This window comes from Aquarana catesbeiana, linkage group LG02, assembly GCF_042186555.1.
Source record: "Aquarana catesbeiana isolate 2022-GZ linkage group LG02, ASM4218655v1, whole genome shotgun sequence".
Classification (NCBI taxonomy): Eukaryota; Metazoa; Chordata; class Amphibia; order Anura; family Ranidae; genus Aquarana; species Aquarana catesbeiana.
In genome coordinates this window covers 786,649,006-786,665,716 of record NC_133325.1, presented here as the reverse complement: position 1 = coordinate 786,665,716, position 16,711 = coordinate 786,649,006, and the positions used below count along the sequence as shown (strand labels likewise).

General features: G+C 53.7%; 1 protein-coding gene across 2 annotated transcripts in view; it reads right to left on the bottom strand.

Moving 5' to 3' along the window:
• CFAP44 (cilia and flagella associated protein 44) overlaps positions 1 to 16,711 on the bottom strand; it is an 81,527-nt gene that overhangs the window by 11,858 nt on the left and 52,958 nt on the right. For both annotated transcript variants that reach the window (XM_073617407.1, XM_073617408.1), the window contains exons 28-30: positions 15,250 to 15,453; positions 10,984 to 11,179; positions 9,032 to 9,142 (exon numbers count right to left, since the gene is read on the bottom strand). In XM_073617407.1, the coding sequence (XP_073473508.1) occupies positions 9,032 to 9,142; positions 10,984 to 11,179; positions 15,250 to 15,453 (511 nt within the window). The remainder of the gene's footprint in view (positions 1 to 9,031; positions 9,143 to 10,983; positions 11,180 to 15,249; positions 15,454 to 16,711) is intronic.

The following is a 16,711-nucleotide window of genomic DNA, read 5'->3' as shown; positions in this document are numbered from 1 at the left end:
TCATGCATAGCATGATACCAGGGCTGGTGGAAGGATTTTTGACACCCTAGGCAAAACCCCATTTTCTGCCCCCCCCCATTGGCTCCACCCCCTTTGCCCTGCCCATGTATACCCCACCTTTTTAATGAAGCGCCCATCAAATGCAGCCTCACCAACACCCATCAATGAATGTTTGCTTGCTTCTATTAATTCGTGAGTCAGGACAGAGACACAGTCCTGCCTGCTGGGATTTAGTTGCTTGCTGCAGAGAGAAGAGAGTAGGAACACCAGTGGCCGGGCGCCCTAGGCAGCAGTGCGCCCTAGGTGGCTGCCTAGTTTGCCTAGTAGTAACACCGGCCCTGCATGAATCTATCCATGGCCGCTGTAGTCATCCCTATTCAGGGCACCGGGCGCATGAATTACAGCGGCAGGGGATTTTTTTGAAGCACCTGATTAGAGCCACAGGCTCTAATACAATGGTTCTGAACCTTTCTAGTGCAGTGACCCCTTGATAACATTGCCCAAGTTGTGGGGACCCCAACAGTAAAATTATTTTTGTAGCGTGGGTTGTCAGCACCCAAGGCAAGACAAGTAATTTGTGCCCCTAAGCCACGGACATTTAGCCCTTCCTGAGTCCCTTCCACTCGTACAGTATGAAAACCCCTTCTGGTACATTTTAGGATGTACCACTCTTTCTCTTTGTTCTCCTTTCTTTGCCTTTTATCTCTCTCTATCCTAATTTCTTGTTTTTTTTTTCTACTCATCCCTCTCTCTAGCCCTCTTTCTTGTTCTTTCTCTTATTCTTTCTCTCTTTCTTTTTCTTTGTTCCCCCCCCCCCCCCTCTTTTCCTCTCCCTTCCATGTATTCTCTATTTTTATTCCTTCTCTTATTCCTTGGTGGGGGTGGGAGTGGGAGGAAAGGGGATGAGTGGCGGGGGTGGGAGTGGGAGGAATGGGATGAGTGGCAATGCTGGCGGGGAGTTGGGATGAGTGGCAGTGCTGGTGGAGGGTGGGATGAGTGGCAGTGCTGGTGGAGGGTGGGATGAGTGGCAGTGCTGGCGGGGAGTTGGGATGAGTGGCAGTGCTGGCGGGGAGTTGGGATGAGTGGCAGTGCTGGCGGGGAGTTGGGATGAGTGGCAGTGCTGGCGGGGGTTGGGATGAGTGGCAGTGCTGGCGGGGAGTTGGGATGAGTGGCAGTGCTGGCGGGGAGTTGGGATGAGTGGCAGTGCTGGCGGGGAGTTGGCGGGGAGTTGGGATGAGTGGCAGTGCTGGCGGGGAGTTGGGATGAGTGGCAGTGCTGGCGGGGAGTTGGGATGAGTGGCAGTGCTGGCAGGGAGTTAGGATGAGTGGCAGTGCTGGCGGGGAGTTGGGATGAGTGGCAGTGCTGGCGGGGAGTTGGGATGAGTGGCAGTGCTGGCGGGGAGTTGGGATGAGTGGCAGTGCTGGCGAGGGGTGAGATGAGTGGCAGTGCTGGCAGGGAGTTGGGATGAGTGGCAGTGCTGGCGGGGAGTTGGGATGAGTGGCAGTGCTGGCGGGGAGTTGGGATGAGTGGCAGTGCTGGTGAGGGGTGGGATGAGTGGCAGTGCTGGCGGGGAGTTGGGATGAGAGGCAGTGCTGGCGGGGAGTTGGGATGAGTGGCAGCACTGGCGGGGAGTTGGGATGAGTGGCGGTGCTGGCGGGGAGTTGGGGTGAGTGGCAGTGCTGGTGGGGGGTGGGATGAGTGGCAGTGCTGGCGGGGGGTGGGATAGGTGGCAGTGCTGGCGGGGGGGGTGGGATGAGTGGCAGTGCTGGCGGGGGGTGGGATAGGTGGCAGTGCTGGCGGGGGGGTGGGATGAGTGGCAGTGCTGGCGGGGAGTTGGGATGAGTGGCAGTGCTGGCGGGGGGGGGTGGGATGAGTGGCAGTGCTGGTGGGGGGTGGGATGAGTGGCAGTGCTGGTGGAGGGTGGGATGAGTGGCAGTGCTGGCGGGGGGGTGGGATGAGTGGCAGTGCTGGTGGGGGGTGGGATGAGTGGCAGTGCTGGTGGGGGGTGGGATGAGTGGCAGTGCTGGGGGGGGGGGGGTGGGATGAGTGGCAGTGCTGGCAGGGAGTTGGGATGAGTGGCAGTGCTGGCAGGGAGTTGGGATGAGTGGCAGTGCTGGCAGGGAGTTGGGATGAGTGGCAGTGCTGGCGGGGAGTTGGCGGGGAGTTGGGATGAGTGGCAGTGCTGGCGGGGAGTTGGGATGAGTGGCAGTGCTGGCGGGGAGTTGGGATGAGTGGCAGTGCTGGCAGGGAGTTAGGATGAGTGGCAGTGCTGGCGGGGAGTTGGGATGAGTGGCAGTGCTGGCGGGGAGTTGGGATGAGTGGCAGTGCTGGCGGGGAGTTGGGATGAGTGGCAGTGCTGGCGAGGGGTGAGATGAGTGGCAGTGCTGGCAGGGAGTTGGGATGAGTGGCAGTGCTGGCGGGGAGTTGGGATGAGTGGCAGTGCTGGCGGGGAGTTGGGATGAGTGGCAGTGCTGGTGAGGGGTGGGATGAGTGGCAGTGCTGGCGGGGAGTTGGGATGAGAGGCAGTGCTGGCGGGGAGTTGGGATGAGTGGCAGCACTGGCGGGGAGTTGGGATGAGTGGCGGTGCTGGCGGGGAGTTGGGGTGAGTGGCAGTGCTGGTGGGGGGTGGGATGAGTGGCAGTGCTGGCGGGGGGTGGGATAGGTGGCAGTGCTGGCGGGGGGGGTGGGATGAGTGGCAGTGCTGGCGGGGGGTGGGATAGGTGGCAGTGCTGGCGGGGGGGGTGGGATGAGTGGCAGTGCTGGCGGGGAGTTGGGATGAGTGGCAGTGCTGGCGGGGGGGGGTGGGATGAGTGGCAGTGCTGGTGGGGGGTGGGATGAGTGGCAGTGCTGGTGGAGGGTGGGATGAGTGGCAGTGCTGGCGGGGGGGTGGGATGAGTGGCAGTGCTGGTGGGGGGTGGGATGAGTGGCAGTGCTGGTGGGGGGTGGGATGAGTGGCAGTGCTGGGGGGGGGGGGTGGGATGAGTGGCAGTGCTGGCAGGGAGTTGGGATGAGTGGCAGTGCTGGCAGGGAGTTGGGATGAGTGGCAGTGCTGGCAGGGAGTTGGGATGAGTGGCAGTGCTGGCAAGGAGTTGGGATGAGTGGCAGTGCTGGCGGGGGGTGGGATGAGTGGCAGTGCTGGCGGGGAGTTGGGATGAGTGGCAGTGCTGGCGGGGGGTGGGATGAGTGGCAGTGCTGGCGGGGAGTTGGGATGAGTGGCAGTGCTGGCGAGGGGTGGGATGAGTGGCAGTGCTGGCAGGGAGTTGGGATGAGTGGCAGTGCTGGCGGGGAGTTGGGATGAGTGGCAGTGCTGGTGAGGGGTGGGATGAGTGGCAGTGCTGGCGGGGAGTTGGGATGAGTGGCAGTGCTGGCGGGGAGTTGGGATGAGTGGCAGTGCTGGCGGGGAGTTGGGATGAGTGGCAGTGCTGGCGGGGAGTTGGGATGAGTGGCAGTGCTGGCGGGGAGTTGGCGGGGAGTTGGGATGAGTGGCAGTGCTGGCGGGGAGTTGGGATGAGTGGCAGTGCTGGCGGGGAGTTGGGATGAGTGGCAGTGCTGGCAGGGAGTTAGGATGAGTGGCAGTGCTGGCGGGGAGTTGGGATGAGTGGCAGTGCTGGCGGGGAGTTGGGATGAGTGGCAGTGCTGGCGGGGAGTTGGGATGAGTGGCAGTGCTGGCGAGGGGTGAGATGAGTGGCAGTGCTGGCAGGGAGTTGGGATGAGTGGCAGTGCTGGCGGGGAGTTGGGATGAGTGGCAGTGCTGGCGGGGAGTTGGGATGAGTGGCAGTGCTGGTGAGGGGTGGGATGAGTGGCAGTGCTGGCGGGGAGTTGGGATGAGAGGCAGTGCTGGCGGGGAGTTGGGATGAGTGGCAGCACTGGCGGGGAGTTGGGATGAGTGGCGGTGCTGGCGGGGAGTTGGGGTGAGTGGCAGTGCTGGTGGGGGGTGGGATGAGTGGCAGTGCTGGCGGGGGGTGGGATAGGTGGCAGTGCTGGCGGGGGGGGTGGGATGAGTGGCAGTGCTGGCGGGGGGTGGGATAGGTGGCAGTGCTGGCGGGGGGGGTGGGATGAGTGGCAGTGCTGGCGGGGAGTTGGGATGAGTGGCAGTGCTGGCGGGGGGGGGTGGGATGAGTGGCAGTGCTGGTGGGGGGTGGGATGAGTGGCAGTGCTGGTGGAGGGTGGGATGAGTGGCAGTGCTGGCGGGGGGGTGGGATGAGTGGCAGTGCTGGTGGGGGGTGGGATGAGTGGCAGTGCTGGTGGGGGGTGGGATGAGTGGCAGTGCTGGGGGGGGGGGTGGGATGAGTGGCAGTGCTGGCAGGGAGTTGGGATGAGTGGCAGTGCTGGCAGGGAGTTGGGATGAGTGGCAGTGCTGGCAGGGAGTTGGGATGAGTGGCAGTGCTGGCGGGGAGTTGGCGGGGAGTTGGGATGAGTGGCAGTGCTGGCGGGGAGTTGGGATGAGTGGCAGTGCTGGCGGGGAGTTGGGATGAGTGGCAGTGCTGGCAGGGAGTTAGGATGAGTGGCAGTGCTGGCGGGGAGTTGGGATGAGTGGCAGTGCTGGCGGGGAGTTGGGATGAGTGGCAGTGCTGGCGGGGAGTTGGGATGAGTGGCAGTGCTGGCGAGGGGTGAGATGAGTGGCAGTGCTGGCAGGGAGTTGGGATGAGTGGCAGTGCTGGCGGGGAGTTGGGATGAGTGGCAGTGCTGGCGGGGAGTTGGGATGAGTGGCAGTGCTGGTGAGGGGTGGGATGAGTGGCAGTGCTGGCGGGGAGTTGGGATGAGAGGCAGTGCTGGCGGGGAGTTGGGATGAGTGGCAGCACTGGCGGGGAGTTGGGATGAGTGGCGGTGCTGGCGGGGAGTTGGGGTGAGTGGCAGTGCTGGTGGGGGGTGGGATGAGTGGCAGTGCTGGCGGGGGGTGGGATAGGTGGCAGTGCTGGCGGGGGGGGTGGGATGAGTGGCAGTGCTGGCGGGGGGTGGGATAGGTGGCAGTGCTGGCGGGGGGGGTGGGATGAGTGGCAGTGCTGGCGGGGAGTTGGGATGAGTGGCAGTGCTGGCGGGGGGGGGTGGGATGAGTGGCAGTGCTGGTGGGGGGTGGGATGAGTGGCAGTGCTGGTGGAGGGTGGGATGAGTGGCAGTGCTGGCGGGGGGGTGGGATGAGTGGCAGTGCTGGTGGGGGGTGGGATGAGTGGCAGTGCTGGTGGGGGGTGGGATGAGTGGCAGTGCTGGGGGGGGGGGTGGGATGAGTGGCAGTGCTGGCAGGGAGTTGGGATGAGTGGCAGTGCTGGCAGGGAGTTGGGATGAGTGGCAGTGCTGGCAGGGAGTTGGGATGAGTGGCAGTGCTGGCAAGGAGTTGGGATGAGTGGCAGTGCTGGCGGGGGGTGGGATGAGTGGCAGTGCTGGCGGGGAGTTGGGATGAGTGGCAGTGCTGGCGGGGGGTGGGATGAGTGGTAGTGCTGGCGGGGAGTTGGGATGAGTGGCAGTGCTGGCGAGGGGTGGGATGAGTGGCAGTGCTGGCAGGGAGTTGGGATGAGTGGCAGTGCTGGCGGGGAGTTGGGATGAGTGGCAGTGCTGGTGAGGGGTGGGATGAGTGGCAGTGCTGGCGGGGAGTTGGGATGAGTGGCAGTGCTGGCGGGGAGTTGGGATGAGTGGCAGTGCTGGCGGGGAGTTGGGATGAGTGGCAGCACTGGCGGGGAGTTGGGATGAGTGGCAGTGCTGGCGTGGAGTTGGGGTGAGTGGCAGTGCTGGCGGGGATTTGGGATGAGTGGCAGTGCTGGTGGGGGGTGGGATGAGTGGCAGTGCTGGCGGGGGGTGGGATGAGTGGCAGTGCTGGCGGGGGGGGGTGGGATGAGTGGCAGTGCTGGTGGGGGGTGAGATGAGTGGCAGTGCTGGTGGGGGGTGGGATGAGTGGCAGTGCTGGCGGGGAGTTGGGATGAGTGGCAGTGCTGGTGGGGGGTGGGATGAGTGGCAGTGCTGGCGGGGGGTGGGATGAGTGGCAGTGCTGGCGGGGGGTGGGATGAGTGGCAGTGCTGGCGGGGGGTGGGATGAGTGGCAGTGCTGGCGGGGAGTTGGGATGAGTGGCAGTGCTGGCGGGGGGTGGGATGAGTGCCAGTGCTGGTGGGGAGCTGGGGTGAGTGGCAGTGCTGGTGGGGAATTGGGATGAGTGGCAGTGCTGGGGGAAGTTCTGATCAGCCAACTTAGGTGCTCTTGATCAAGGTCATCTGCTGATCTCAGAACTGTAGTGGGGACTTTTAATGGCAACTCTAATCACAGGTAGTGTTACTCACTGCGTCTTCGGCTTCACTGTGTCTCTAGCTCCGTGGTGTCACGTAGCAGTGACACCTATGCTGAAATCAGGAGATAGAGTCTCCTCCAGCCCCTCCCACTTCACATTTCTTACCAGTCAGCTGACCTCTAGTCTCTGCCCCCCAGTCATGCCGTGAACTGAATCGGCGGCTGCGAAGAGGCTGAGTGGGCGGCCGCGGGCTCCAGGAGCAGCCCTGCTGGGCGGCCGTGAAAAGGCTGGGAGAGTGATGCAGGCTTCAGGAACAGTCTAGGATTCAGTGACCCCTGGCAAATCATCATTCGACCCCCGAGGGGGTCCCGATCCCCAGGTTGAGAACCACTGCTCTAATAGTCTTCAAAATAGGGTGGGCTTGGGTCGCAGAGCATGCAACCTGGAGCCTACCCAGGTGTGTTACAACAGCGAATTAATATTTGCTGTTGATACATTAATCCTCAATCCGGCCAATCAGAAGCGGGAGTGGGACCTCTTTTCCGATTTGCTGCAAAGAGAAGACTCCCGATTGGCCGCCGAGGAGGAGGGAGGAAACGGAACCCGCCGCTATGGAGAGCAGGAGAACGGGAGGCCGCCGAGCAGGAGAAGCCGCCGGTAATGGAGAGCAGGAGAACGGGAGGCTGCCGCCAAACAAGGGGAAGCTGCCGGTGATGGGGTAAGTCCTACTGACTGACCGACCGACGGGGGGGTTGGGGGGTTTTGGTGGGGTGGCATACTGTTTGCCGCCCCCCCCCCAACCCACCAGCCGTCACTGAATTATAATCAATCTTAGCTTTATTGGAAAATTATTGTTCAAACTGACAAATATACATACATTAATGGCAAAATCATACCATCAAACATCTTACAAATACATTATACAGACTAACATAACCAAAACAAAAAACAACAAACAAAATAAAAGAAAAAAGGGGGGAATGATGGCAACACATAGACATCATATATTGAAAATGTATTAGGTTGCGTTTAGGTTCTACTCTAATTCCCATAATACATTCTAGTTTCCTGTTGATTCCCTAAAGTCCTCCAGGGAGCCCATACCTGACGGCATTTTTCATATGTATCCAATTCATGTGCTAAGAGGGTCTCCATCCTCTCAATATAGTCCGTTTCCATTACCCATTCCTTCACCGATGGGGATTGTATTGATCGCCAATGACGCGGAATAACCAATCTCGCCGCCGTCAACCAGTGTCTGAGCAGACCCTTTTTAATATTTTTATAGGGGCCTGGTAAAATGGATAGCAAGGTACTTTGAGGTGTATTGTGGGCAATGGGTGGTGTTAGTGCATCAATCATCACTGCACCATGCTTGATATGGTGTCAGGGTGAAGCACATTATTTCTATTATTATTGCAGTGATAAATGAAATAGTTCAACTCACCATAATGCAGAATCAATGAGAGCCCTGAGCGTGTCACTTGGCACTGTCGCCTGCCACCAGAGTAATGGAGCATTTAGCAATAGCAATTAGACAGAACCCCTCTATCACTGGCATAAGGATAGATTAACAAGAAATAAAACTTGCCTTGTTCGCTGATGATCTGTTACTCTGGGTTACCAATCCACATATCTCTATGCCTTCTATTCTATCCCAGTACTGTGCCCTCCTGATCCCCCCCCCGTACTGTGCCCTCCTGATCTCCCCCTGTACTGTGCCCTCCTGATCCCCTCCTGTACTGTGCCCTCCTGATCCCCTCCTGTACTGTGCCCTCCTGATCCCCCCCTGTACTGTGCCCTCCTGATCCCCCCCTGTACTGTGCCCTCCTGATCCCCCCCCCGTACTGTGCCCTCCTGATCTCCCCCTGTACTGTGCCCTCCTGATATCCCCCCCGTACTGTGCCCTCCTGATCCCCTCCTGTACTGTGCCCTCCTGATCCCCCCCTGTACTGTGCCCTCCTGATCCCCCCCTGTACTGTGCCCTCCTGATCCCCTCCTGTACTGTGCTCTCCTGATCCCCCCCTGTACTGTGCCCTCCTGATCCCCCCCTGTACTGTGCCCTCCTGATCCCCCCCCGTACTGTGCCCTCCTGATCCCCCCCTGTACTGTGCCCTCCTGATCCCCCCCGTACTCTGCCCTCCTGATCCCCTCCTGTACTGTGCCCTCCTGATCCCCCCCTGTACTGTGCCCTCCTGATCCCCCCCTGTACTGTGCCCTCCTGATCCCCTCCTGTACTGTGCCCTCCTGATCCCCTCCTGTACTGTGCCCTCCTGATCCCCTCCTGTACTGTGCCCTCCTGATCCCCTCCTGTACTGTGCCCTCCTAATCCCCCCCTGTACTGTGCCCTCCTAATCCCCCCCTGTACTGTGCCCTCCTGATCCCCCCCTGTACTGTGCCCTCCTGATCCCCCCCTGTACTGTGCCCTCCTGATCCCCTCCTGTACTGTGCCCTCCTGATCCCCTCCTGTACTGTGCCCTCCTGATCCCCCCCTGTACTGTGCCCTCCTAATCCCCCCCCTGTACTGTGCCCTCCTGATCCCCCCCTGTACTGTGCCCTCCTGATCCCCCCCCCCCGTACTGTGCCCTTTGTGTTGATTAGTCTTGGATTTATGGCATGCTTTCTTATTGTTTAAAATCAGTTTTATTGAAAGTACTAATAAATATTTGTTTAATTCTATCACATATTTATACTTCTCGAGAGTAGGTGGGTAAATTGGGGCAGGCTGGTAAGGACCCCAGTACATTACTTTGCCCAGGGGCCCATGATGCTATTAAGATGGACCTGCTGACAAGTGGAAAGACAGAAAGGACTCACTGTTAGGACAAATGGAATCATCAAAGACACCGTCCTCTGAATCCGATTCCTCCTCATCGCTTTCATACGTCGACTCCTCATCAGACTCTTCATCGCTGTCCTCATCCTCTTCTAAAGAATAAATACAGAATATATTTATCCCGAGATAGAGCAGAATTGTGCTGTGATCACATACAGTACAAGATTCCATCAGAACGTCTGGGTTCCCTCTCTGGAGTGCAATCCCTATATATTCCTATAGTCTACTAGGGGGCCACCGACACCCACAATTTATAGTCAGAGAGTCCAGGTCCCAGTGGAGCCCCGGCTGACATTGTAAAACTGGAATGAATTTCCTCTAATGGGGTCACACAGACATATAAGCTTGGTAGGGGGGCAGATCCTTCCAAATATTACCCAAAACAAGATATTTTAGGTGGAGCTTGGTTATTACTCTCACCAATGGGGAGCACACTAAAGGGATTCAATGTCAATAGAAAGGCATTTTCGCTGTGAAATTAAGTTTTTCAAAATTTACACTAATGATGGGGCACTATTCCTCCCAGTGACACCAATGATGGGGCACTATTCCTCCCAGTGACACCAATGATGGGGGACTATTCCTCCCATTGACACCAATGATGGGGCACTATTCCTCCCATTGATACCAATGATGGGGCACTATTCCTCCCATTGAAACCAATGATGGGGCACTATTCCTCCCAGTGACACCAATGATGGGGCACTATTCCTCCCAGTGATACCAATGATGGGGCACTATTCCTCCTATTGATACCAATGATGGGGCACTATTCCTCTCATTGATACCAATGATGGGGCACTATTCCTCCCATTGATACTAATGATGGGACACTATTCCTCCCACTGATACCATTGATGGGGCACTATTCCTCCCACTGACACCAATGATGGGACACTATTCCTCCCACTGACACCAACAAAGGGGCACTATTCCTCCCACTGATACCAATGATGGGGCACTATTCATAGTTACATAGTAGGAAAGGTTGAATAAAGACAATAGTCCATCCAGTTCCTTTGTAGGTGTTCATGTGTCAGTGTCTATAATTATTTCCCATATCCCTGTATGTTGTGCTCTTTAGGATGTACATCCAAGAGTCTCTTAAAAATATCCATACTCCCCGCAGCCACCGCTGATTGTGGAAGAGAGATCCACATCCTTATTGCCCTCACAGTGAAAAACCCCCTGTGCAGTTTAAGTTTAAACTGCTTCTCCTCCAATCTTATTGTGTGTCCCCGTGACCTCCTACACTCCTTGAGACTGAATCGTTTTTTTTCCTATGCTGGGATTGCCATTGAGGTATTTGTAAATCGCTATCATGTCCCCTCTCAAGCATATTCCTCCCACTGAAACCAATGATGGGGCACTATTCCTCCCACTGACACCAATGATGGGGCACTGTTCCTCCCACTGACACCAATGATGGGGCACTATTCCTCCCACTGACACCGATGATGCGGCACTGTTCCTCTCACTGACCCCAATGATGGGGCACTATTCCTCTCACTGACACCAACAATGGGATTTTTTTCCTCCTACTGACACCAGCGATGGGGCACTATTCCTCCCACTGACACCAACAACGGGGCACTATTCCTCCCACTGACACCAACGATGTTTTTTTTTCCTTCCACTGACACCAACAATGGACACTATTCCTTCCACTGACACCAATGATTGGGCACTTTTCCTTCTCCTATTGACCACAGGTGCAATGTCGTTTTTTTTACTCCCACTGATCACCATAACTGATGCATTTTCTACTCCTACTGGCCACACTCAGCCCACTAAAGTCTGAAGGACAGTAAGCTGGCCCTTTGCTTAGAAAGTTTGGACACCCATGTTCTAGATCCTAGCTCTGGAAGCAGTCAATGCACCAACCCAGCAATGAATCTCGTTTATCCCATGATGAGCTGACACTCCTACAAACCTTCGTCCCCCGTCACCTCCTTCTTCTTGGTGCGTTTGATTTTCTTCTTAAAGACTTTGGTGAGAAAAGTGGCAAATTTGTTGTTCTCGCCCAGTGAGGTCTGAAAGGTGGCATGTAAGGTCTTTTCCTTCTCCTGCAGCTTCACAATGTCCTTCTTCTTCGTCTCCAGCTGCTGCAGATAATCTTCGGACTTCCTCTATGGAGAACCCAAAGAAGGTCTATATACAATGCTTAAGAAATCTGTTCCCTTGTCTGGCTGATCTTAGCTCTGTATACCCAGTGTGGTCATTGTTCACCTTCCTGGCTGGTCTTAGCTCTGTATAACCAGTGTGGTCACTGTTCACCTTCCTGGCTTAGCTCTGTATACCCAGTGTTATCAATGTTCAGTATTCTGGCTGGTCTTGCTTAGCTCATTATAACCAGTGTGGTCACTGTTCACCTTCCTGGCTGGTCCTAATTCTGTATAACCATTGTAGTCACCGTTCACGCTCCTTGACTGATCTTAGCTCTGTATAACCAGTGTGGTCACTGTTCACCTTCCTAGCTTAGCTTAGCTCTGTATACCCAATGTGGTCACTGTTCACCTTCCTGGTTGACCTCAGCTCTCTAAAACTAGTGTGGTCACTGTTCACCTTCCTGGTTGACCTCAGCTCTCTAAAACTAGTGTGGTCACTGTTCACCTTCCTGGTTGGTCCTAATTCTGTATAACAATTGTGGTCACTGTTGACGCTCCTTGGCTGATCTTAGCTCTGTATAACCAGTGTGGTCACGGTTCACCTCCTTGGCTGATCTTAGCTTTGCATACCTAGTGTGGTCACTGTTCCCCTTCCTAATTGACCTCAGCTCAGTATAACCAATGTGGTCTTTATAGACCGTCTTAGCTGATCTTAGCTCTGTCTAACCAGTGTGGTCACTGTTCACCTTCCTGGCTGATCTTAGCTCTGTATACCCAGTGTGGTCACTGTTCATCATCCTGGCTGGTCTTACTTAGCTCTTTATATTGAGTGTGGTCACTGTTCACATTCCTGGCTGGTCTTAGCTCTGTATAACCACCAGCGTAGTCACTGTTCATAATCCTAGCTGGTCTTACTTAGCTCTGTATACCCAGTGTGGTCACTGTTCAATCTCCTGGTTGATGTCAGCTCTCTATAACAAGTGTGGTCGCTATTCACCTTCCTGGCTGGACCTAATTCTGTATAACCATTGTGGTCACTGTTCACCTTCCTGGCTAATCTCAGTTCTGTATAACCAGTGTGGTCACGGTTCACCTCCTTGGCTGATCTTAGCTTTGCATACCTAGTGTGGTCACTGTTCACCTTCCTAATTGACCTCAGCTCAGTATAACCAGTGTGTTCTTTATAGACCGTCTTGGCTGATCTTAGCTCTGTATAACCAGTGTGGTCACTGTTCACCTTCCTGGCTGGTCTTAGCTCTGTATACCCAGTGTGGTCACTGTTCACCTTCCTGGCTGGTCTTAGCTCTGTATACCCAGTGTGGTCACTGTTCACCTTCCTGGCTGGTCTTAGCTCTGTATACCCAGTGTGGTCACTGTTCACCTTCCTGGCTGGTCTTAGCTCTGTATACCCAGTGTGGTCACTGTTCACCTTCCTGGCTGGTCTTAGCTCTGTATAACCAGTGTGGTCACTGTTCACCTTCCTGGCTGGTCTTAGCTCCGAATAACCAGTGTGGTAACTGTTCACCTTCCAGGCTGGTCTTAGCTCTGTATAACCAATGTGGTCACTGTTCACCTTCCTGGCTGGTCTTAGCTCTGTATAACCAGTGTGGTCACTGTTCATCTTCCTGGCTGGTCTTAGCTCTGTATAACCAGTGTGGTCACTGTTCTCCTTCCTGGCTGGTCTTAGCTCTGTATACCCAGTGTGGTCACTGTTCACATTCCTGGCTGGTCTTAGCTCTGTATAACCACCAGCGTAGTCACTGTTCATCATCCTAGCTGGTCTTACTTAGCTCTGTATACCCAGTGTGGTCACTGTTCAACTTCCTGGTTGATGTCAGCTCTCTATAACCAGTGTGGTCGCTATTCGCCTTCCTGGCTGGACCTAATTCTGTAAAACCATTGTGGTCACTGTTCACCTTCCTGGCTAATCTCAGTTCTGTATAACCAGTGTGGTCACGGTTCACCTCCTTGGCTGATCTTAGCTTTGCATACCTAGTGTGGTCACTGTTCAACTTCCTGGTTGATGTCAGCTCTCTATAACCAGTGTGGTCGCTATTCACCTTACTGGCTGGACCTAATTCTGTAAAACCATTGTGGTCACTGTTCACCTTCCTGGCTAATCTCAGTTCTGTATAACCAGTGTGGTCACGGTTCACCTCCTTGGCTGATCTTAGCTTTGCATACCTAGTGTGGTCACTGTTCACCTTCCTAATTGACCTCAGCTCAGTATAACCAGTGTGTTCTTTATAGACCGTCTTGGCTGATCTTAGCTCTGTCTAACCAGTGTGGTCACTGTTCACCTTCCACCCTGGTCTTAGCTCTGTATAGCCAGTGTGGCCACTGTTCACCTTCCTGGCTGGTCTTAGCTCTGTATACCCAATGTGGTCATTGTTCACATTCCTGGCTGGTCTTAGCTCCGTATAACCAGTGTGGCCACTGTTCACCTTCCTGGCTGGTCTTAGCTCTGTATACCCAATGTGGTCATTGTTCACCTTCCTGGCTGGTCTTAGCTCCGTATAACCAGTGTGGTCACTGTTCACCTTCCACCCTGGTCTTAGCTCTGTATAGCCAGTGTGGTCACTGTTCACCTTCCTGGCTGGTCTTAGCTCCGTATAACCAGTGTGGCCACTGTTCACCTTCCTGGCTGGTCTTAGCTCTGTATACCCAATGTGGTCATTGTTCACATTCCTGGCTGGTCTTAGCTCCGTATAACCAGTGTGGCCACTGTTCACCTTCCTGGCTGGTCTTAGCTCTGTATACCCAATGTGGTCATTGTTCACCTTTCTGGCTGGTCTTAGCTCCGTATAACCAGTGTGGTCACTGTTCACCTTCCTGGCTGGTCTTAGCTTTGTATAACCAGTGTGGTCACTGTTCAAATTCCTGGCTGGTCTTAGCTCTGTATAACCAGTGTGGTCACTGTTCACCTTCCTGGCTGGTCTTAGCTCTGTATACCCAATGTGGTCATTGTTCACCTTCCTGGCTGGTCTTAGCTCCGTATAACCAGTGTGGTCACTGTTCACCTTCCTGGCTGGTCTTAGCTTTGTATAACCAGTGTGGTCACTGTTCAAATTCCTGGCTGGTCTTAGCTCTGTATAACCAGTGTGGTCACTGTTCAACTTCCTGGCTGGTCTTAGCTCTGTATACCCAGTGTGGCCACTGTTCACCTTCCCGGCTGGTCTTAGCTCTGTAATATTAGTGTGGTCACTGTTCACCTTCCCGGCTGGTCTTAGCTCTGTATAACCAGTGTGGTCACTGTTCACCTTCCTGGCTGGTCTTAGCTCTGTATAACCAGTGTGGTCACTGTTCACCTTCCTGGCTGGACTTAGCTCTGTATAACCAGTGTGGTCACTGTTCACCTTCCTGGCTGGTCTTAGCTCTGTATAACCAGTGTGGTCACTGTTCACCTTCCTGGCTGGTCTTAGCTCTGTATAACCAGTGTGGTCACTGTTCACCTTCCTGGCTGGTCTTAGCTCTGTATACCCAGTGTGGTCACTGTTCACCTTCCTGGCTGGTCTTAGCTCTGTATAGTCAGTGTGGTCATTATAGACCGTCTTGGCTGATCTTAGCTCTGTATAACCAGTGTGGTCACTGTTAATCATCCTGGCTGGTCTTACTTAGCTCTTTATATTGAGTGTGGTCACTGTTCAACTTCCTGGTTGATGTCAGCTCTCTATAACCAGTGTGGTCACTGTTCACCTTCCTGGCTAATCTCAGTTCTGTATAACCAGTGTGGTCACAGTTCACCTCCTTGACTGATCTTAGCTTTGCATACCTAGTGTGGTCACTTCACCTTCCTAATTGACCTCAGCTCAGTATAACCAGTGTGTTCTTTATAGACCGTCTTGGCTGATCTTAGCTCTGTCTAACCAATGTGGCCACTGTTCACCTTCCTGGCTGGTCTTGCATCTGTATACCCAGTGTGGCCACTGTTCACCTTCCTGGCTGGTCTTAGCTCTGTATACCCAGTGTGGTCACTGTTCACCTTTTCCTGGCTGGTCTTAGCTCTGTATACCCAGTGTGGTCATTATAGACCGTCTTGGCAGATCTTAGCTCTGTATAACCAGTGCGGTTACCGTTCACCTTCGACTCACCTTCATCTCTTCCAGCTCAGAGACTCGGTCGTTGACCTTCTCCTGCAGAATGTCTTCTCTCTTCTCATATTCCTTCAGCAGCATCAGCTCCTCGAAAAGAGTGATGTGTCGGAGGTCAGCCATTTTCATTTGTACGTCCAGCTGCAGCTTCTTGTGTCGCAGAAGACGGAGCTCAGCATCAAAGCTAATTACCAGGTCGTTTATCTGCATGCAAGAAAGTATGTCGCTTAAATGAGCTGGGCCAGCCCAACAGAAGAATTCTGTATTTAAACATCTTCAGGTTCTTTAGCATATGATTATGCATTGCATGGAGAAGCAAAGAGACTCAATGATGAGATCAGATCAAAGCCGGCAACTCCGAGTGCTCTCGCAAAGAAAATCCTTTATTGGCTACATGTATAAAAACACAATAAAGTAGATGCTAATGTGTTTTGGCTATGCAGACCTCCTCATAGCTGTATGCTATGAAGAAGGCTGCATAGCCGAAACACGTTCGTTTTTCTACTGTATTGTGATTTTATACATGTAGCCAATAAAGGATTTTCTTTGCGAGAGCACTCGGAGTTGTCGACATTCACTTGATCAGTACTTGTTATTTTGGGAGTTGAACGCCCTAGCCAGAGTACCGGTCTCCGGCTTCTGGATCTTAGACACAGCAGTAGAGCTCGGGTAAATTTTATTATAAGTGATGACATCACTGAGTCTAAAATAAGTGTACAATAAGGTATGTAATGAAAACAGAAAGGAAAGCAAGTTACACTTTGCCTTTAAGTATATATATATATATATATATATATATATATATATATATATATATATATATATTTATATATATACTGTATACAGTAGCAAAATAATGATTTGATCCCCTGCAGATTGTGTAAGTTTGCCCACTTATAAAGAAATGAAGGGTCTATAATTTTTATCATAGGTGTATTTTAAACGATAGAGACAGAATATCAACCAAAAATCCAGAAAAAACACAATACAAATGTTATAAATTGAGTCGCAGTTCAGTGAGTAAAATAAGTATTTGATCCCCTACCAACCAACAATAATTCTGGCCCCCACAGACTGGCTACAGTAGGTGCTCATGTGGTACACAGATTAGTCCTGTCAATGTAAGAAGGTGCTCCTAACGACAACTCGTTATGTGTAAAAAAGACACCTGTCCACAGAATCCCTATCTTCCATTCAAACCTCACCATCCTGGGCAAGACCAAAGAGGTGTCAGGGGACGTCAGGGACAAGATTGTAGACCTACACAAGGCTGGAATGGGCTACAAGACCATCAGCAAGAAGCTTGGTGAGAAGAAGACAACTGTTGGAGTGATTATTCACAAATGGAAGAAATAAAAAATAACCATCAATCGCCCTCGGTCTGGAGCTCCATGCAAGATTTCTCCTCATGGGATAAGGATGATCATGAGAAAAGTGAGGGATCAGCCCAGAACTACATTGG